The 22750-nt window shown below is 41.8% G+C and overlaps 1 protein-coding gene across 4 annotated transcripts; it reads right to left on the bottom strand.

Annotated features, from left to right (window-relative positions):
• Positions 1 to 4795: 4795 nt before the first annotated feature.
• On the bottom strand, positions 4796 to 8850 carry LOC121802067 (SAGA-associated factor 29 homolog A-like). Of its 4 annotated transcripts, none has more exons than XM_042201623.1 (9): positions 8539 to 8850; positions 7117 to 7213; positions 6791 to 6867; positions 6444 to 6553; positions 6203 to 6288; positions 6011 to 6064; positions 5378 to 5528; positions 5254 to 5267; positions 4796 to 5166 (listed from the first exon to the last, which is right to left on the bottom strand). In XM_042201623.1, exons 1-9 carry the CDS (start codon positions 8654 to 8656, stop codon positions 5064 to 5066), a joined length of 810 nt encoding a protein of 269 aa, XP_042057557.1. In that variant the 5' UTR covers positions 8657 to 8850; the 3' UTR covers positions 4796 to 5063. The 4 variants fall into 4 exon arrangements, with proteins under 4 accessions (XP_042057557.1, XP_042057559.1, XP_042057558.1 ...); XM_042201625.1 differs by having other exon boundaries at positions 6444 to 6550; XM_042201624.1 differs by having other exon boundaries at positions 7117 to 7210.
• Positions 8851 to 22750: the final 13900 nt, after the last annotated feature.

The following is a 22750-nucleotide window of genomic DNA, read 5'->3' as shown; positions in this document are numbered from 1 at the left end:
TAGGAACAACTTGGTATGGACTGATTTGGAGTACTCAAATGAGCCTATTGCATCAGATGAATATATGAATTGGTTTCGTAGAATAACTGTGGTGTACTTAACTAAACCTGGCGTGCATGCTCAAGAGGGCTTCCATGAAACGACATCTTCTCATAGCTTCGCGGTAAATTGAAACCAATATTAATTATTTAAAACTCATATGATGAAATGTAATTAACTTCGAAAATTGTAGGTGGAAACACTTCAAAAAATACGTCACTTTCTAAGTGGGCAAGATATGACAGGACGACCGGATTTGGTAACAATTTTAAAGATGGTTGAAGATGGTCTGCAGGTATCTGGGGAGACTGAGATGATGGACTACCGTCCTTTCCAGCGATCTGAGCTGGACATTGTCATGCCCGTGAGGCAAAAAGGGAAACGACGTGGAAAGAAGAAAACTGCTTGTGGAGAGTCGTCATCTTCAAGGATGGATGCTCATTTGGTAGATTATTCTGATGAAGATTTTATGCCTCCACCTCCACCTAGATCTGCAGTTCGAGGTCATCATTCTGTCAGTTACACTGGTGGTACATGTGAAGATATTGATCTCAGTGATGTCTACCATTCTCCACCTCGGTCTTCTGTGCGAGATGACTTTTTCCGGGTGGACTTTGAGAATGTTGTTGTTCAATATACTCCTCCCTCTAGACTCCCTACTTCCAGAATTGGGAAGGGGATCCGGGGCCTGTTTATGAGGCGAAGGCGAGACGATTGAACTAAACTAGAACTATTTTTATTTGGTTATTGAGTTGATCTCCGTGCTTGTGAACCTTGTAATCTTTATATTTGATAATTTTACAACTTCTCTTTCTATTCTTATTTATATTTTTGAATATGCTATATAACGGGTGGGAATGATTGTAACATTTTGAATAAGCATTGTAATAAGCAGGATTGGGTAGAACTGGAATGGTTGTCGTTGCGTTATTTAAAAAGCCAAACATTCTGCATTAAAACGCCAACATCATTGGCGTTTCTATATTATTTTAAAAACGCCAACAGGAATGGCGTTTTAAAGTATAACACGCCAACTGGAATGGCGTTTTATACATTGGTTGCGTTTTTTAAAAACAGGTGCCAAACATTCTGCATTAAAACGCCAACATCATTGGCGTTTCTACATTATTTTTAAAAATGCCAACGGGATTGGCGTTTTATACTTTGGTTGCGTTTTTAAAAACTGGTGCAAAACATTCTGCATTAAAACGCCAATCTGGGCATTTTAAGGATAACAAGCCAACAAGATTGGCGTTTTAATGCAGAAACATTCCCATTTTTATTCATAACATACCCTGCAGAGTCACCATCACAATACAATACATGCAAATAGTATTCAATACATTAGGCAACATATTGAATACTACATAAGTCCAGACAAAATACCACAAGTCCAAATAGTAATCAATGCATAAGTCCAAATAGTAATCAATACATAAGTCTAAACAATCAAGAAGTCGGGCAGTTGCGCCTGTCGTGGCCAAGTTGATGACATTTTTTACAACGGCGTCGGGCGCGTGGCTGGTCAGCTTCACGGACATCCATTTGATTAGGAATCCTAGTTGTACGGTATTGACCGCGACTTCGAGGCATTAACTGAGTTCGTGAACACTGCAAAGTCCATTCAGGCACGTCCCAATAATCTGGGTGTCTGAGTGGATTGAACACCCCAGAATATTGGTGTACCCAAACACTTGTGTGGTATACGGGATTAACAAGCGATATCATGTTGTCATTTCTAAATCACGCAATTGCTGCTGCATGTGAACACGGAAGTCTCCACATCTGCCACTTTTTACATTTGCAGTTCGACTCCAAGTACAACACCTTCCACTTGTTACCACCTTTTCCACCAATTCAACGTCTTGTTCGAACCACATAAATCCCTTGAATTGTGTTTGTTGCTCTCACATTATGTAACTGACCCTTTGCATCATTTTTGCACACCTTTTCATGCGCCCACGGGGTTAGTGGTGTCGCACACAGTCTTGATGCAATTGACCGCTCATTGAACCATTCTATTGTCCTCCAAAATGTCATATCAATGCAAGCTTTGATTGGGAGTTCTCTTACGCCTCTCAACACATTGTTGTAAGCTTTCACCATATTAGTGGTCACCTCACCCCATCTTTTGTGTTTGACATACGCCAAATTCCATTTTTCTAAATCCACAGTATCAAGATACTGCAAAGCCCCGTTGTTGACGTCTCGAAGTAAACGGCGTCTTTTCTTAAACTTGCGTTTTTTGGTAGCAATACCCATTTTCCAAACCAATCTTTTAACCATGATACCTTTGTGATTTTGCAAAACATTCTTTCTAACATGTACCAAGCAAAACCTGTGATGGCCTTTAGGTTCTTCTTTCCATATGGGAGAATCATTGCATCTATGATTCCCACATGCCTATCAGATATTACACATATTTCATGCTTTGCTACATGAAGTCTTATGCGTTCCATAAACCAATTCCAACTTTCTTTGGTTTCCTCATCAACAATGGCATATACAATATGCAAACATTTCTTATTAGCATCAAATCCAACGGCAATAAGAATTTTACCTCGACATCGTCCACGTAGATGAGTTCCATCAACTGTTAAAATTGGTTTGCATAGTTGAAAAGCCTCCACAGCTGGTCCAAAAGCCCAAAATACGTACTTGAATACCTTGTTCATACCGCAGCTTAATCTGTCATCATGCAACCATTCGACAATCGTACCAGGATTTTGCCTTTGCATTTCATTCAAATAAGACGGTAAAACTTTGAATGAACACTCACATCCACCATTTACAAGCTCAATAGTTGTCCTCTGAGCATACCATGCTTTCTTGTAACTAATTTTCACATGTAATCTATTTTCAATATCCGCCACAATAGTTTTTACCTTGTAGGCAGGATCGTTTTCTATCTGATGTCGAACACTCACTGATATCATGGACGACGAAAGATTAGCGTGTCCATTATAATTACGATTCCCCATACAAGTATGAGCAGTGCTAAACACTCTAATTTGCCAGTGTTCATCATGCTTTCTCAATATTGCTCGACACTCCCACAAACATTTCGGTAATGACTTATCTTCCGGATTTCCTTGTGGCCACTTACAAATCGCATGTCATCTCCTTCCTTTACTTTCAGCAACTGTATATTGTCGGATTTTTTCAAATGCCAAAAAGTCACGGTTGTCTTCAATTCCAACTTCGTTCTAAATTTAGTATGCAAACCGACATTGCTAGGATCTTTTTCACTCCAATAATGCACACTGGGATCAGCAGCCTCAAAGTTCTTTGGATTAAAACTATCATGTGTACATGGTAAGGTACGAAAATAGTTCATTCCACACTGTGGGAACTGTGGAACTACTCTTCCTCCAACTGTTCTTCCTCCAGCTGCTGTTTCTCCAACCATTGTTTCTTCAACTGCTGTTTCTCCAACTGGAATGGATGGTCTTGAATCAACAAATTGTTCATCATCAGATGGATCACCATCTGAGTCTATACTAACAAGGTTTACATCTTCTGAATCATAAGGTGATTGTGGATCAAGAAAGTTGCCTTTATCAGGACCTATAATGTCATCAACCACATGACAATTATCACTGTCCCCTAAACACACGCCTCCAACATCAAAATCTTGTGTTGCAGCGAAACTTGGTTCTTGGGCTCTCGTAGACGTACCAACATCATAACTTATGATATGATGACTATTTTGTTGAGTAATTGCCGAATACTCAACAAATAATTCAATTTGATCTCCTGTAGTCATACTCTCACTGAACATTAGTGGCATGCGTACTTCTTCTAGTAGAGTACCTATAAACGTGACTCCGGATCCAACGCATATAGTATGTTTCCATATTATTTCAACTTTGTTTTCAAATATGTTTATCCCCATCCTTTCACAAATTGTACCCACAAGCTTATCGTAGGAAACACTTTCATCCAACATAATTAATCCTTTTGAAAAAGGAGGATCATATGAAATAACTGCTCCGGGAATTATCTTTCCACCCCAATATAATTGACACACCACGTCATACTATCTGCAATAATGTAAAACACAAAATAAATATGTACTCCCTCCGTCCCGCACTACTCGCACGTATTTCCTTTTTGGGCGTCCCAAGTTACTTGCACTCTTTCCATTTTTAGTAAAAATTTTCACCTACAACCGTCATTTTTTACTTTCCTATACACTCATTCCTTAATCTCCGTGCCGAAAAGGAAATGAGCGAGCAGCTCGGGACGGAGGGAGTATTATTTTTACATTCATCATTATGTAGAGGAAACTTTATATATCATCAATATTTTTCTATTAATTACACTACAATATATACTATCATAACAATCCATCAAATATTGGTCAAAAATTATATATACTAACTAAATAGGAAGACTAATGTGTGGAAGAATTAGCCAAAATCGAAATCTTCACGCTCAAATCGCCGATTGCGTCGACCCGAGCAAGGGTTTCGCGCAACCTTAATGTTTTTCGCATTTGGGGAGGGTAAAGGATTAGGGTTCGCGATGTTGGGGAGAAATCTGACACGCCAACCAAGTTAGCGGTTGGCGTTTTACTGTTAAAAACGCTAACGTGATCGGCGTCTATAATTAGTATTATGGGTTTTTTTTCCTATATTTAATTAAACACGCCAACTCATTTGGCGTGTTAAAATAAATATTGTGTTTGCATAAAATCAAAAATAAATTGTAAAACACCTACTTGGTTGGCGTTTTTACTTACTAAGACGCCAACTAAGATGACATTTTTCCCATATATGGAAGAAATAACAAAGTGGGTACATTTTCGTTATTTTAGTAGTAAAGTGCCCCACAAACCCGAAAAACTCTCCAAAATCAATTACATTACTCTACAGCTAATACAAAACTGAAATCAAAGTGAATAGACCAGACCCTGTTTTAGTTACTCTCAGCTTATACATATGACGCTAAATAGATACATTAGGCTGGCGTCTTTCTCTCACACAAACACCATACTTTACAATGATAATTATATCATATAATCACTGACGACATCCATCCGGAAGGGCAACAACCCTGTGGAACGGCACCAACCGTTTAGGCAAAGATCCATCCTCTTCATCGTCCTCGAATTGCACAACGTAACTGTCAATAGCCAAGAACAACGTTTGATGATTCAGAATCTCATTCCATCCCAAGAAGAGGGGAACGAAGAGGTGCAGAGCTACTTACTCATCAATTTTCCTCTGCACGAATGAGAGGCGAGAGAATTGTGTTTTGTATGTGAAAAGCAATAGTTAGTTCACTCTGTTTTATAGCTAAATAAATGTCTTCTTGAATGAGCAGCAACAAATACCTTACGGGTCTGGTATACAGTTGCTTTATATAGCGCCGTGGTCTCTGGATAAACTGCCAAAACATGTCTACCGCTAGGAAAGTCAGGGATGTTTGATAGATCGCTCCGTTTAGGGAAAGGTATGATATGTGACATAGGCAGTTTATATTTTCTGAGAGCAGAAAACAGAAATTGTTAGCTGTCACAGAGTCAGAGTTAATGTCTCACAACTCAGTAACGAGATTCCACCAGTGATTTCATTACTAAACAAATGCGATTTTGACTTCAATCAGTGATTAAAGTTCTTCACAAAGCAGTTGATGGGGTTGTTTGCATATGTAAAAAATTTAGTCAGCAAATGCAAAATTAGTCTTCAGAAGTAATTACAACCTTCACAATTTTATTATGAAGTAATGGCCAAATTATACAGTAATTAAGGGATATTGGTCTCTAAATTAACTAATCTATAATTTTAGAAATTGCCTGAGAAGAAATTTTAAAAATATAAGTTCTCATGTTAAAATCAACGGCAATTAGTGAGTCAAATTAACTCCTATACTAAGAAGAGAAATCTAAAATAAAACTAAATTTTAAAAAAAAGATGTTATGCAGAAATTTTCCAAGAATACACTATAAAATTAGGAAGGCATTTACCTCTGCAGAGTACTCTCTTCATCTTCACCGGGGTCCTCGTCCAGCACTTCGAATCTACATGAATTAAATTATGACATGCCAACAGAATATAAATTAATGTACATTCTCAAAAAAGGCAAACTTCTTTTGATCCCAGTAAATTAATGATAAAGAAGAGCTGCTCATTAGAGCTGTGCAAAGCTGGACACTTACTCTCTTGTTTCCTTGTCAAAATGGATTACTTTAACCACAAACCACTCATCCTTTCCAGAATTCTCTTGAGTGATCCTGGCTGCCACCTAAATCAATCGGAGGCAAGAAGATTCATTAGCATGTAGAGACCATAGTAATAATCACATGAGAATAGCAAGACTGGAAAGGGCAATAATCATCCAAAATCGATAAGGAAAATTGACAAGATAATGAGGATGGAGAGTGTAAGCTGGGCACGTACTTGTTCACCCTTCAAACTCGCCAAAGACTCCAGGTGACTTCTCCTTGAAGGAGATAGCCTCGGGACTTCCGAATCAGCCTTTACCCTCTTCTTTTTCTGCTCACTACCTTCTGTGATACACGAAGTTCTTAAGTTATATTGATGGGTATAGGATGTCTGAATGGACAAAAACATACAAATATGAAATGTGAGTTAACGTTCTCCCTGTTACTTGTGTTTATTTCTTCTACCAATTGAAAAAATCTATGATATGCCTAGCTTTGTCCGACCAGTTACAGCTTTCGCAATCATCACATCTTGAATGACAAAGAGATATTATTGAGATTAAGTTTTGGAAGGGTACAAACCTATCCGTCTCCGATGCTGTCCTTGAGTTCCAGAAGGCATTAATGCATCCAGTTGTCCTAACAATTGACTGGAAATACTGCAAGAACAACGATAGATGAGCTGAGATATCTAGCGTTTTTAGATAAGCGGATAGTTATTATCTGTACAAATGCAAAAAAAAAAGTCATTGCTCATGGAGTAGGTGTATCGCTGCAGAATACTCTTACAAGATGAAATTACTAACTTCAAAAGCATCTTTGGCTTAAGCCATTATGTTCATATAAAATTTTGGAACTGAAACTATAAACTTGGAAAATGAGAACATCACTGTAACATTCAAACATACCTCACTTCACTCTCTGACAACTCTTTGGCTTGGATATACAACATCTTAAGCTTTGATAGGGAAGAGTCACCAGCCTTTTCAACCACCTCCGGACCTGCTTGCATAACATAAAAGTGGAAAAAGGTCAATGCAGGGTTCCTGGATAATAATCAACTATAAATAACGCGTTTCTCCCTATAGACATTCGTATGTGAAAATTATCTTCTCTTCTATCAGATTGTATGCTAAAAATTTGATAAGCTTCTTCTTCGACATTATCACAATTCATACCCATGTGTTCACCTTATTCACTGTGAACTAAAATAACGCACGGAATACACAAGGAACCACATTAGAATCAGTCATCACAACAAGTGCATCCTCTCAAAGCTGGTAAGCAACATAGAATCAGATTTTGTGGATAATCCCACATATAAAACATAATTGGGGATCAGCTGTATAAGTAATAATTTTCCACATAAACATACACAAGCTTCAACATAATAACTCCCTCTTTCCTTAAACACATGACACTCGCCACATGCAGAAGGGCATTTCAGTACACAAAAACAACGGATCATATCCATCTGAAAAACCTTCGAACACTATCAACACAACATAAATTAAGTAGTCATTTCATAGTTTTAAACAACCCAAGCTCTTAATCAAGATCAAAGCTCATTTGAACTCTACTCATTACCTTATCAGATCAAGCTCTCCCCTTAAATATGATAGTTCAACTTGATCCAACCCATAATCAAACAACAGTTAAACAAAGCACACGTAAAAAAAAGTTCAACATTTCACGCCTTAACCCAATACCAATCCATCCAAAAATTCTTCAACAACTATTCAAACAACATAATTTAAGTAATCATTTCAAACTTTTATAGTTAGAAACAATTCAAGCTCTCAATCAAGATCAAAGCTCATCTGAACTAAACTCATTGCCTTATCAGATCAAGCTCTCCCCTTAAAAATGTTAGCTCAACTTGAGCTAACCGATAATCAAGCAACAAGCTAAACAAAACAGGCGTAAATAAAGTTCAACATTTCACGCCTGAACTCAATACCAATCCAATCCCAAAACACGCTATTTAGCTAAAAATTTCGAACTCAACACCATTCTGAGCTTATCTGCAACCACACAGCCAAAATTCACCAAACAGAAAAACTCGACAAGTGTCAGCAACTTCCAATTCAAAGAAAAAACACGCATGTAACCGAAACGATAAACAATACTCCTAAATACATACTTAAAATCATCATTAACTCCCACATTCCACGCTTAATTGTGCTAATCAAAATCTCTAATTAAAGATAAATCAGTAAAAAAGGTAACTCGTAATTCTGATCAAAATTAACGGTCCAATCGAGAATGACTAAAAACAAAGTACTACTATCAAAATGCAAACGATAATTCCAAACTCCTAGAAGACTCACAAGAAATCAGCTTCTTGTGCATCTTGTTGATCTCGATGAGCACATCCTCCTGCTCTTTCCTCAGCCGATCGAGCTCCTTCGAGCTATCGAGGATTCCGGCAATGTCCGGCGACGACATCGTTTCAAGTAAACTCGGAGATCGCGCTAAATGAGTAAATCTGACGAATGCAATGCAAGCAATCTGATTTTTGATCAGCTTCCACAGATTTTTGAGGAATGCAAGCAATCTGACGAATTTCAGCTGCTCGAGAAATTCTGGAATTTAATTTTTTTTGAAAAAGCAATTCTAAATGAGTAAATTTTTAATTTATGAATTTGGGAGATTTTGTTTGGGTTATAATTCAAGAGTTTAAGTAATTAAATTGTGGGAAGCGTCAAACATCAGTGTGTAATACGCTGCCACGTGGCTCCTCGCTTGACGTTGACTAGTCAAACCAATATACTACTACTTTAGAGCATCCACAGTGGGACGGATGTCCCCGGCGGATATCCCGACGAACTTCCTAAAAACACCTCTTGTCACGTCATAAGGGCATCTCACTGCACTGCCACGTCATAAGGACATCACACTGCACAACGGCGGACATCCCGACAGACATCAAAAATAAAAATAAAAAATCGGGACATCCACCGGGACGTCCCGAAAAGCCGCGGATGTGCGGTGTCCGCAGCCGACGTCCGCGTCCACCCCTCCCTCGCCTAATGGCGAACGTCCCGCGCGGATGTCCAGCACGCCTGTCCGACATCCGGCGGGACATCCTCCATTATGGATGACACGTATTTAATCCATAAATCGAGAATAGTGTAACATTGTCATGCGAGAATAGTGTAACATTGTCATGCTATATAAAAATGTGTGATTTTTGAGAAATAAAAAGTTCTAATTTCATAATCCATATGTTAAATTCCAAATTAGTAGGTACATAATTGATGTTATAAACAATTCTATGGTATTATTTAATAGTAGTACTATTTTGTAACTATGTACTGCTGCTATTATTCAAACGTTCAGCATGGAAGTACTACTATATTGGAAGTATGATTAGAATAATGTGGTCTTTCATTGAACATGTTCAATAATCTCAAATAAAAATGTCAAATTTGAAATTATTTTTCCGATGTACCTTGTAATAAATGTCAAATAAAAAAGAGAATGACGTCGTATAGTGTAAGACATAAAGGAAAGTAAGTATAATTAATTATTGGTTCGATTAGCAACAATACTAGTTTTTCATTTCATTGATTCCAAATTAAACCTTTTTATTATTGAAAATTTTGAACCACAAACATCACGGGATAATCAAATTTATTTATTCGCTTCAAATTTCAATTATATTTTATATTCCTCTTACAAGTCACAAGAGAATTGACAAGTATGCATTTAATATTTCCCCCATCTTTCTAAATTTATCACTTTGGTCTTAGAGTGTCCACAATAGCCCAAAACAGCCACGCCACAGTCACACCACAATCACAACCACAACCACAACCACAACTACAAATCACATTATTTTATCAATTGTTAGTATATTTTAATTGGACTAAAATAAAAATTGTCGGACGAAAATAATTAGAAAAAAACATCATTTATTACAAAAAAAACAAAACAAATATTCGTTGTATTATAAATAGGGGAAAATTATACAACAATGAACTAAAAACACAAAAAATACCACCACCGTTGCTCACTCGGTGGCATCATCGGAATCTGCCGCTTCATCTCCATCTCCATCCCCATCTCCCTCCCCCGCCACCCCCCATCATCCCTAGCTGACCCCTCAGCCTCTGCATGATGTCGAAGTACACCCCTTTGGTAATCGGGTCGGTCGAGCTCTCGTAGAATCTAGCGACATCGGCTAGCTGCCTCAGCATCTGGAAGTCCAAGTTCTTGTCCAACACCGCCACCAGGGCAGACATTCCCGAGCGGGATCCAGGGGCAAACGCACTGGCGCTGGAGGCTCTAGCGTCTAGGATAGTGGATTGCTGGCCTTGGGGACGTCGGCGGCTGGAGAATGTGGAGGGGGGCTCCTCCTCGACCTCTTTGTTGAGGTCGAGGGAATTTGAGCCGCTACCGCTGCTTGATGTGAATCAAATTATAGTCCTTTATTGCATTATCTTAACATGCTTTTTAAGGTGAAAAATGGACTCATTTTGATATATTGTAGGACAAAAGACCAATCTCTAAAAGAGAGAGGAGAAAGGAAAAAGGTTTGAATATGATCAGTAATCAGCCTTCAAGATTAATTTAAAATGCTTCTACAAGATTAATATATTGTAGGACAAAATTCAACAATTGCATTCACCTTCGAAAGAGCTTCGCGTGGTGATAAGGCTCATTTCATGCATCGGTTTAAGGGTAAAATGTACGCTGCTTGATTGGTTTATCGAGCAAAACAAGTGTTAAATGTGCAGGAATGCCACTTGACCAAGACAGCAATGCCAAACTGATCAAGCAAGTACAAAAGGCGATAAAAGGCCAAGAATCGGGGGAGTTGATCAAGGGGAGTGATCAAGCAGTTAGGCGGGGACCGCTGGCTTCTAGAAGAAGAACACTTGAGGAAATGAGCTGGATGTGGCGCACCATTATGATATCAAGGACAACGTTCTAGAAGGGGACACGTGCTAGCTTGTGAGACGCAAGGACGGACCTGAGTCATGAATCTGTTACTCAAAAGCGTCGTCATTCTAGAAGAAAGGCACGCAGCAATCAATGAGTCGCTCATTCTCAGCATGAGCGAATATTCCCTGTCAGGAACGTTATCCAGCTGGAGGCTGAATCGAGCTTATAAATAGAGGGTGTGCCATCACAAGAAGAAGAGATTCTTTATTTTCCGTCTAGTTTAGCTTAGTTTAGCTTAGTCCAGTTCTCTAGAATAGATTAGCTTAGATAAAGTAATGCGTAGTTAGAAAGGGGAATTAAAGAAGCGCTGCAGAATACTTATTTTCTGTCGGTGTATTCCTAAGTTACCCGCCAAGATTCTTCTCGGTTTTACTTGCTTTCTTATTTTCTGAAGTATTAGCTTAGTTTTAATTTCACGCTGTATTGCTCTCAGTTTAGTTTAATCAAAGTTATTTCATTTTCATCCTCGCATTTACTCTTCCGCTGTTACCTGCAATTTACTTGACCCAGTAGTTAAATCTCCGTTGATCAAGCTAGCTAGTTTAATTCTGCCTGGAGTAAAAACAGTAGTTAAAAACTCCCAAGTTAAAGCGTGGCAGCAGCCAAACCCTCCCCCCCCATGTTCACTACTCACACACTCAACACACCAGCTTCTCTGTGGGATCGACCCCAAACTTGCCGCTTTACTTTAAAGTTGTGCAAAATTGGGAGTTTACAAATTACTTTGGTAAGGAAGAAAGAGCGAGAGCAAGGCTGCATTGATTAAGTGGCAACGACATTTGCTAACTGATCCGACCGGTTCGGTTATCATTCCATATAACTTGATCCGCATTCTAATCGCGTTTTCGTCTCTTTCCAAGTCCTTCCAAAATGGCGCCGTTGCCGGGGAAGCATGGTGTTACCTTATGTTTGTGCGTAGTGTGTAGGTGTATATAGTCTTATTTCCTTATTTTCTCATTTTGTTTTTCACTGTTGATGAGAAGGTACCAACGCGGTGGACACTGGAATCATCCATTTCTATACAGAGAGATTAACGCTCATTGGAGAGTCCAGGAAGCCGGCGTTGTCACCACCCGTTACAGAGCAGCATTAGAAGCCGCAACAGCCGCTGAACAGAACACACAACCACCACCATCAGAGATGGCCCTTGTCGCTGACGACTCCGGTATCGGATCTCTGCACGCTCATGATGAAAAGGATCCCACACATGCCATTGCCGTTACTCCGGGGATGCGGACTATCGCGATCAAATCAGGAGTACTGGTTGTTTTGTCCCACTTTTACGGTCTTTCAAAAGAGTGTCCGTACGCATTTCTGGAGGAGTTCTGCCGATACTTTGATATTCAGCCCGTGTCGGCTGGATCCACATCCGAAGATTACAGGCTCAAAGCTATTCCCTTCGTTTTAAAGGGCGATGCAGGCGTCTGGCTGTCAAGGCTGCCAGAAGGATCCATCAGGACCTGGGCCGAATTCCGCATGATATTCCTCGACCGCTTTTTTCCAGCATCAAAGACGAGTGCCCTCAAACGGGAGATTACTGAAGCTAGACAGGAGTACGATGAGCCCCTCGGTCAATACTGGGACAGATTTCAAGGGCTGCTTCAAGCAAGCCCCAACCACAAGCTGGGGGAGCGGGAGATCTACTCGATCTTCTATGGCAGACTTACGGTGGACAACAAAAACAACCTCAACTTCGCAGCTCAAGTGGATTTCTCGAAAACCCCGTTTAGCCAAGCCAAAAATATACTGGAGAGGCTGATCGAGGCTAAGCAGTCGTATGAGACATCTCGAGACCAGTATAGAAGAGGAGCAGTGCATGTAGCAGAGGCGCGCAATGACGAAAAGTTGGAGGCTCAATTTGAGTAAATGGAGAAGAAACTGCTGGAGACAGTAGAGAAAGCAAGACTGCCACCACCACCTGCACTAAAGGAGACACAATATGTGCCGCAACCGTCCTCACCAGAAGAACATCATTATTATTACTGTGAATTCCCCCCTGAGGTAGAGCCGCAAGCCCAAGTGAATGCCATAGGTCATTGGAACGCGAATGGGAACTGGATCTAAGGGAAGCAGAGAGATGCTCCGTGGAGGGACCACCCAAACTTTAGGTGGACTGATCAGAATCAAAGCCAACCACCCCCGACGCAGACCTTACAACTCACCGAGGGGCAGCCCAACTGGCCTGCTCGGATCCAGGAGAGGCCGAACACTGGAGGGAACAAATTGCAGGGCGGTCAGGCAGGATGGTCAAGAGGACCTCAAGGGAACTGGTCAAGTGGAGGACAACCTAACTGGTCAAGCCGACAACAGGAAGGAGAGTGGGGGTACCAGCACCAAGTCCCTCAGTTTGGCAACCAGGGAAGACAACCAAATGATCAAATGGTGAACTATGTCCCGCAGTACCAAAGAGGAAACCCGCAAAATCACTTCTAGCCAGAGCAGTATGGACCTTCCGGCTACTATCAGCAAGGCCATGGAGGAGGTCGATTTAATCAGCGATATAACAAACAACAATTTGAAGGTCCAGGAGATGTGATGATCCCGCATCAGCCCCAAGACGCGATGCGAGAAATACAAGAGACTCAGAAAGAACAGAGGGCTGTACTCGAAATGCTTACAAAGCAGTTGTCCCAGGTAGCCATGTCATTGGGCGAGCTGAGAGGGAATGAGGGAAAGCTCCCAACCACAGTGCATCAACCTACAGGGCGCGAAAATGTCAATACAGTCTCTCTGAAATCAGAAACAGTTGGTCAAAGCTCATCTGCGAGTTTTCCAGCACCTAGACTCAATCATAACGGAAGCCTTGAGTCCAACACCCTTGATCAAGTCATAAAAGGAAAAGTGTCTAGCACCCATAAACAGGTTGCTGGGAAGAGGAAGATGGGCGAAGCAGAAAATGTGACTGGAGTGATCCAATCTAGTGATCTTCCACCAAAGGAAGCTGACCCAGGGGTATTTACGCTCCCAATTTCCATCAGAAACGTCCAAATGATGCAAGCAATGTGCGATCTGGGGGCTTCCATCAATATTATGCCGTATTCTATATACAAGAAACTGGAAGATGCTAAGCTTTTCAAAACCGATATGGAAATACAGCTAGCAGACGGGTCTTGCATCTACCCCGAAGGAGTTATGGAAGATGAACTTGTCAAAGTAAACAAGTTTATATACCCCGCCGACTTCTTCGTCATAAAGACGACAGAGCCGGGAACGGAAGAGTCTGTTGACATACTTTTGGGAAGGCATTCTTATCCACAGCCAGCACAGTCATCGACGTCCGCTAGGGGATGATGAAGCTGAGTTTTAATGGAGAACAGCTTACATTCGAAGTTGATAAAGCTGTGAGGAAGCCACAGGACAGCGAGAGCATTCAAACAGTAGACGCTATCAGCCCTTGGAAACAAAAGTATCCGGAAAAGAAATCCTTCAAAGAACCACCCTCTGGTTCCACTGAAGGTGAACAGCTCAAGAGAGAGGTAACAGAATGGTTTGATACGACGATTACTGGAGAAATGGACGATCAAGCCATTAGAAGGGCAATTATGAAATTTTGCCAACCGTCACAACCAACCGAGTCAAAAGAGGTTACCCAACTAAGAAGGGTCGAGAAACCACCTGACCAAGCCGCCCCATTGAAAGGAATGGAAGTGTCATCAGTAGTCTTTGCATTTGGAAAGTTCGGACGATACCTACTTGGTTCCAGGGTAATAGTGTATACAAACCAGGCGGCCGTCATGTACCTCTTGGCGAAAAGGGGATCAAACCCGCGTTTGCACAGGTGGTTATTCCTTATACAGGAGTTTGAATGGGAAGCAGTGGATAAGAAAAGATGTGAGGACAGAGAGGTGAATCACCTGCGCCGAATTCTGCGAGAAGGAAACAAGGAAACCATTCCAGCCGATTTCCATGAAGGGCACCTACATCTAATCAAGTCACAATCTGAAGAACAGCGGATCTGCCAGGAAGGGAAAATTGATCAAAGCAAACAGAGAAGCTGGGGACAACACGCACAGAAAAGGGCAGTGTTTGCAGATATGGCCGACTACTTGGTAGCAAGCGAGTCGACGGGAAGGGACGGAATGGAGACGTTTGTAGTGGGCGACATTCCACTACTAATGCCTAGCTCGTACCAATGAACAGGTAGAAGGAGTGATCGGGTACTCATGGGAAGTCTGCTTGATCAAGCGACAAATTCCAAATCTATTAAACTGATCAAGTAACATCCCATGGGAACCCGGTCAAATCCTTATTAGTGTAAATAGTTTTTAATGTGTTATTTTTATTTCTTAGAAAATTAAAAGTCGGAAGTGGATGAAAGAAACTGATCAAGTGGAATTATGTGAGTCGTCATCTGGATTTAATGGTCCACGTGATCAGTGCATATCGAATTTGATCGGTAGTACAGTGACTGAGTTAACAAAGGCAGGTGATGATAAGACGTGTGCAGTAATTAGAGAGGTGTCAGGCTGCGCTAACTGTAACAATGAAGAAACTTCTTGGAGAGAAGGAGGAAGCATATCGGAGAAGCTTTGCCGCCGGCACTCTAAAAAGGTGCGCCTGCACGTGAAGAGTCGCACAAGTCTGAACAGACGCAGAGATCTCAAACTGGCAAGAATCTCAACAGTCGGGGTTGCAGTATAAAAAGGGTTTTTTGGATCTCACTTTCCATCAACTAACTTCAGAACCTTTGTGCTATCCTCATCTAATTCTCTCCAAGTTCAAATCACCTGAAATCATAATCAGAAAGAAATGCAGGGTAATCAACTCGAGACTCCCAATACTTCCTCATTTTCTTCAGGAGCCGGTATCAACAGTGATAATCAGAGATCCTCGTCACCACCCAGCCCACCAACCACCAGAACCTCATTATTGCCTCATAGATTCATCGGCCCACTCCAATATGTGGACCCGGCTGACATAAGGCGTATGGACTCCTTACTTAGAAAATTTCCCACCGGCGCTGACCCTGTGGAGGTTTACACCGCCCTCAAAGCTCGCCTAGGAATTTCTCGGTCTAAGGACCCCGCTTCGCCACCACCCGCAGAGGAGGATGACTCCATCAAAAGAACGCGCCGCCGAACGATGGACCAACTGCTTCTTGAAGCTGAGGGTTCAAGGCAGCAAGTGGATGAGAAGAGACAAGCGCACCAAGGGACCAGGGCAGCCGTAGAAGCAAGCAAGACTGTGGAGGGCAGCCAGGTGAGAGCAGATGAAGAGAGCAAGAGGAAGGTGGAAGAAAGTATCCTTCCTCCTCCCAAGAAGGGCCACCATACCAACCAAGGTATGGGGCTTACTAACGCTGCCAGCATGCTTCTCCCAGCGAAGGAGAAAAAGAATAAAAATACCAAGGAGAAGGAGCTCCGATGAGCACAAACGCCATGAAGGCAATAAGGAAGGCCTGTGAAATGGAGGCTATTAGGAAGGCGTGCAACATCCCCTGATTCAACCATCTAGAAGGCAGTAGTATCACCCTTAACTCTGGGCTAAGTGTGAGAAGTTTATGGAAATTGTTGTCTGTTTTGCCTATGTGTTATATTTTTCTATATTTGTTAGCATGCGTTGATCGCTGGCACTTCTCACACTTAGCCCAGTGTCTGGTCTAAGTGTGAGAAGTTTCCCTTGTTTATTGTTGTGCCGTTGCCTGTGCCTAACCCTTTTTTTCCACTGCATCATGTCCCTCGAGGACGAGTTCATATGCAGTGGGGAGGGGGGACGGATTAGTTACAGTAGAATCATACATGCTAAAAATTTTAACAAAAATAACAAACTCCAGTTAGTAATAAAATAGGCAATATGCATGAAATTGGATAATTGGAAGACTTGATTACTTTTTGGAAGAGTTAGAAAAAGGATTCAGTATGCTCACGTGTAAAAACTTGATTACAAAAACTTGATCAATTTGAACGACGCAAGTATGATGGAAACGCTCAATTTCTAAACCAACTGTGAAGCTTCCCTATATGTGAGTTATAAGCCAAAAGTAGAACACTTTCTACTATTTTTACAAAAGGAATCTTTACGAGAGACTGACTTTTAATATTGAGATGATAATTGCACAAGTAGTAAGGACTAAAGGCAATAGGACTTAGCCTTTTGAGCCATTTTCTTCCTTCGTTCCACAAACCCGCCTCACTAATCAAGGCACCCCTTAGTTAACCACGTTGATCCCATACACTCTTATCCATTCCTTGAAGCCTTAAGACCAAATTCAAAGTTTCATATCACATGAGGAAAGAGGGTCAAAGAGATGAATTTTGTCAAGGGAAACAAAAGGGGATAGCGATAGAATGGTCGAAATGAAGGGTAGCCGGGTTGATCAAGTTAGACAATCGGGTTGATCATATAAAAAGAAATGAAGAAAAGGTTTGAGAAAAAGAGGGCAGGAAATAGTGGTAACTTGACCCAGAAAATGAAAAGTTAGGAAATAAGCCGGAAGTTATAGGGCTAAAGATCGAAATTTGACCAAGAAGGAGCATCAAGCAGAGCAAGAAATAAATATCCCAAATCTGATCCAGCGAGTTTAGTCAAATCTTTGGCTTTTTGACTCATGTGATTTTTCTTTTTAATTTACAAATTTTATTTTAAACTTAGAACCCCTAGGACCCAACCCTAATACGTTACTACCCTTGAGCCCCGTTACAACCCAAAACAAAGACCTTAAGGAACTATCTTGTGCAGTCTGATTCAAAGTATTAAATTTATGGCAACACCGAGTGAACAAGTCCTAACATCTCTGGTGAGAAATAAGTGACTGAGTGAATCCAACAGTGATTTTTAAATTGAGCAATCTTGACAAGCTGACACCTTGATCAAGCAAAAACGAAAGAGAAGGAACACAAGCTACTGGCAAATGGATTGACCTCGACCTCGGGTATGATTGTTGAAAAATTATTCGGTCTAATGCATACATGTGAATACGTGTTTTTTATCTTGAAGTCTTGTTTTCATTTTTTCTTTTACCTGTGAATTAAGTAAACCATGCCTGAAATTTGCCTTATCTTTTTTCTTTTCTTTTTTTCTTTATACTTGAGGACAAGTATGTTTTAAGTGTGAGCAGTTTGATGAGGCTCATTTCATGCATCGGTTTAAGGGTAAAATGTGCGCTGCTTGATCGGTTTATCGCGCAAAACAAGTGTTAAATGTGCAGGAATGCCACTTGATCAAGGCAGCAACGCCAAACTGATCAAGCAAGTACAAAAGGCGATAAAAGGCCAAGAATCGGGGGAGTTGATCAAGGGGAGTGATCAAGCAGTTAGGCGGGGACCGCTGGCTTCTAGAAGAAGAACACATGAGGAAATGAGCTGGATGTGGCGCACCATTCTGTTATCAAGGACAACGTTCTAGAATGGGACACGTGCTAGCTTGTGAGACGCAAGGACGGACCTGAGTCATGAATCTGTTACTCAAAAGCGTCGTCATTCTAGAAGAAAGGCACACAACAATCAATGAGTCTCTCATTCTCAGCATGAGCGAATATTCCCTGTCAGGATCGTTATCCAGCTGGAGGCCGAATTGAGCTTATAAATAGAGGGTGTGTCATCACAAGAAGAAGAGATCCTTTACTTTCCGTCTAGTTTAGCTTAGTTTAGCTTAGTCCAGTTCTCTAGAATAGCTTAGCTTAGATAAAGTAATGCGTAGTTAGAAAGGGGAATTAAAGAAGTGCTGCAGAATACTTGTTTTCTTTCGGCGTATTCCTAAATTACCCGCCGAGATTTTTCTCGGTTTTACTTGCTTTCTTATTTTCTGAAGTATTAGCTTAACTTTAATTTCACGCTGTATTGCTCTCAGTTTAGTTTAATCAAAGTTATTTCGTTTTCACCCTCGCATTTACTTTTCCGCTGTTACCTGCAATTTACTTGACCCAGTAGTTAAATCTCCGTTGATCAAGCTAGCTAGTTTAATTCTGCCTAGAGTAAAAACAGTAGTTAAAAACTCCCAAGTTAAACCGTGGCAGCAGCCAACCCCCCTGTTCACTACTCACACACTCAACACACCAACTTCTCTGTGGGATCGACCCCGAACTTGCAGCTTTACTGTTAAAGTTGTGCAAAATTGGGAGTTTACTAATTACTTTGGTAAGGAAGAAAGAACGAGAGCAGGACTGCATTGATTAAGTGGCAACGACATTTGCTAATTGATCCGATCGGTTCGGTTATCATTCCATATAACTTGATCCGCATTCTAATCGCGTTTTCGTCTCTTTCCAAGTCCTTCCACGTGGATACCTCGCACGCTTCAATCAGAGCCCGGTAGAAGAAGATACGACTGTTTTACGAAGTCTGCGCAATGCAGTGAAAAATGCGCGACCGGGCGTTTAAACGCCCGCCCTATGTCGAGAGTTAGAAAAAATGCCCGACCGGGCGTAGTCTAAGTCACAGATCGCCAGACCGGGCAAATGTTACCGGGCCTGTTTTCGAGCCCTAACTATTTAAATAAGTAGGGCACGAATTCCAAAGCATCTTTTGGCGGCTGGAGATGATTTTTAGAGAGAGAAAGAGGCTCGAAGTCCATTTTTGGGAGGAAGAACAAGATTAAGCCTCATCCACCTAAAATTAAGCCCCATATGGTAGCATAACTAGCATTTACTTGTTTTCTTGTATTGTTGCCAACTATGAGTGGCTAGATTTTAGGGATTACTCCTAGTTAGTGAGGGAAGCTTGTAAATATGAATCCATAACTTTGTTTTGATAGATTTCTATATTTTGGTTCTTATCCGTGTCTTTATTTCAAAATCCGTGTGGGGTTTTTCTAGGAAACTTAATCCGGGAATGACCTTAACTTCAATGTCTCTTTAACTTGGAGTAGGGAGCTAGCATAGATAGGAAACCTAGGCTAAAGCTGATCAGGGGATAATCCGGGGTGGATCTTGTGTGTTAAACGTTCGTAGAAGCCAATCCCAAGCTTACTATGCGACTGTAGGAGTGAGGGGTTGGTGAGTAGAGATCCTAGGAGATGTGATCAGCTTATCCTAGGTGTAAAATTCCATGATCTCGATAAATAATGGAAAGTAATTATACTTTAGGATTCATTTGAACAAGTAACCCGAAACAAGCTAAGAAGTCTTCCATCTTTATCGTGATTCCCTTGAATTTTTCCCTTCTCATTCCATCCTTCACTTGCCTCTTGATCAAAAACTCAAATTAAACTATTTTACTACTTTTTAGTTAGGTTTGCTACTTTTAGCAATTAATCTCCTACCTGTGGGTTCGACACCTTTTATACTACATTGCACGTTTGTATACTTGCATAGGTAGTATTTTTAGGGAATTATTACTAGTTTTGTGTACTTAAATTGCACCCTAAAAATCACAACAACTGTAGTTCCCGCTAGGCCGCGTCCGCTTCGGCCCAGACCCACCCTCTCCCTCGCAGATGGCCTTGAATCTCGGAGAGTGCTGGAGAACGACATATTCGTCCCAGTAGGTGAATCTGGGGTACCCACCGACTCGATGCATCTCTAGCGACAAAGGCTTTATGTCGGTAGCAATCCTCCCCCACTATTTATGGATCTGGCCCTCACTGCGCTCCAGGGTGTCTTCTAGCTTGAACTCATTGTAGGCCTCCAGGACGCAGCCCCATAAGCCTGCTTCTGTCTGATCTGTTCCAACTGCGGCATCCAACTTGATGGTCTCCCAGGCCTTTGCCACAACAACTCGAGTAGTACACCGCCGCCCCTCCGCCACCGCCGCAGCCTCTCCCACTGCCACGACCGCTATGACCGCGGCCTCCGCCTCTCCGACCCCTAACCGGCATCTCGACGAGTCCCTGTACCGGAGTCAATCACGGGGGCTCCCACCGCCCCAGAATCAAACCCATCTGCTCGAATGTGAAAGTATCAAAATCAGCCAGAGATGGGGTGTGTCGGACGTTGGGACTTGGGAGTAGTGGTATCCGGATGCGGATTGTTTACCGCGTCCATGTTCGGCCGGTAATCCCCATACGCCGATTGGGGACGACCCACAGTCCTCTGATAGGAGGACTGACCCCGAAACTGAGGTGTATGTTGCCACGTACCCACGGCTGGGATGCGTGGGAGGGTCACCCCATCCCTGAGATGGAGGGGGACTGGATCTCCACGTCTGCGATGGAGGCTGGGATAGAGGAGGAGCCTGATAATAATAGTTGCCGTAGCCGGCGCTGAATGCGGGGGTGCTAGAGCTGGTACTCGCTGCACCTGAATCACCACTATAGTACCCGCTGCTCGGGTATCCGGATTCTCCAATGCCGGTGAAATTGTTGATTTCTGGGATTACAAGAGATACAATCGGGCGTAATATAACCTAAAAGAAGGGATACAAAAGAGGAAACTGAACTGAAATTACAATTGAGAATCAAAACAGTAACCGTGAATAGTTGTTTAGCCGAGTCGAGGAGGCCTCTTTCCGCAAGACGAGATACGCCCCGGTAGTGCTTTCGGTTTGGCGTGTCATCCCCAAAGATAAAACAGCTACGTCTCTGGTGAAGCAGCACCGCAATCAATAGAGCTCCGGGGAGAGCTTTCGACAGAAAAACAATGCAGAGAGAGGGTCCAGACCCGAGCCCAAAGACCACCCAAAGACCAATTGCTAAGATCCAAGTACATGTCCAAGTCCAAGATCAAGATCAAGAACGGGATCGAGATCGATATCGAGACCGAGACCAAGACCGAGCCCGGGCCCGAGGCCAGTGACCACGACAACGACCACGACCACGGGCTCAAACTCGGGCGGGCGGCGGCGGCGGCGCGCGCGTGTGGGCTCTTTCACCCATCTTGGTCCATTATAATTAATATGTAACATAAAGTCACTTAATTTAAGCACATTAAAAGATGTTTCACTTCTCCAATGTGGGATAATTAACACTAGTTAATTATTTCCTAAGCTAAAACTCCAAGCTTTAATTAAAAGCTAATCATGCCCAACTTTAATCCACTATTTCTCACTCACCGGAAATCGGATTTGAGAAAGTGAATATACTACATTTATCTCCGTAAAATGTAGATCGATGCTATATCATTTAATTTCACAAAATTAGATGCATCGTCACATTTATTATTTGGTCAAAATCCATTGGCCGGGCATATTTTATTCCATGATTTCTACAACCCCCCACATGAGTGGAAATAGCCAAATGCATATGCATGCAGACACAAGCTCAACCCTCGAGAGGTATATAAGCATAAGGATAGGTAAGTGTTGGCTTTGAACCCTCCATAGTCGACACCATCTGATACACAGACGGCTTAGTAGCGCGATGCTTTGAACTAATCCCCCACGGCGTGCACCGAGACAATGGTGTTAATGCTTAAACACCCCAACCTCATCCGTTCTCACGTTTTGTGTCCTTTGCGGCCTTGGACACCACTTTGGGTTAATAAGTGTGTTATTTGAAGCGGTCTCACTTCACACTTATATAGGTGATTCCTAATCGAGTATCTTGCCCTACTTGGTCTCCTAGAGAACTCAATCTCCTCGAGATCCTTTAGGAGTCATTAAAAGTCATAGACTTAGCCTCACCACTAGGTAAGCTTTCCGACACTCTATTGCTCTCTAGGGAATAGATATAGTTGAGTGTTTCTCATGAACTCTCATAGCTTAGTTGTCCCTTTGAACC

This window comes from Salvia splendens, chromosome 5 (genome assembly GCF_004379255.2).
Source record: "Salvia splendens isolate huo1 chromosome 5, SspV2, whole genome shotgun sequence".
Lineage (NCBI taxonomy): Eukaryota > Viridiplantae > Streptophyta > Magnoliopsida > Lamiales > Lamiaceae > Salvia > Salvia splendens.
The sequence above is the reverse complement of the archived record's forward strand: the minus strand, read 5'-3'. Positions and strand labels throughout refer to the sequence as shown.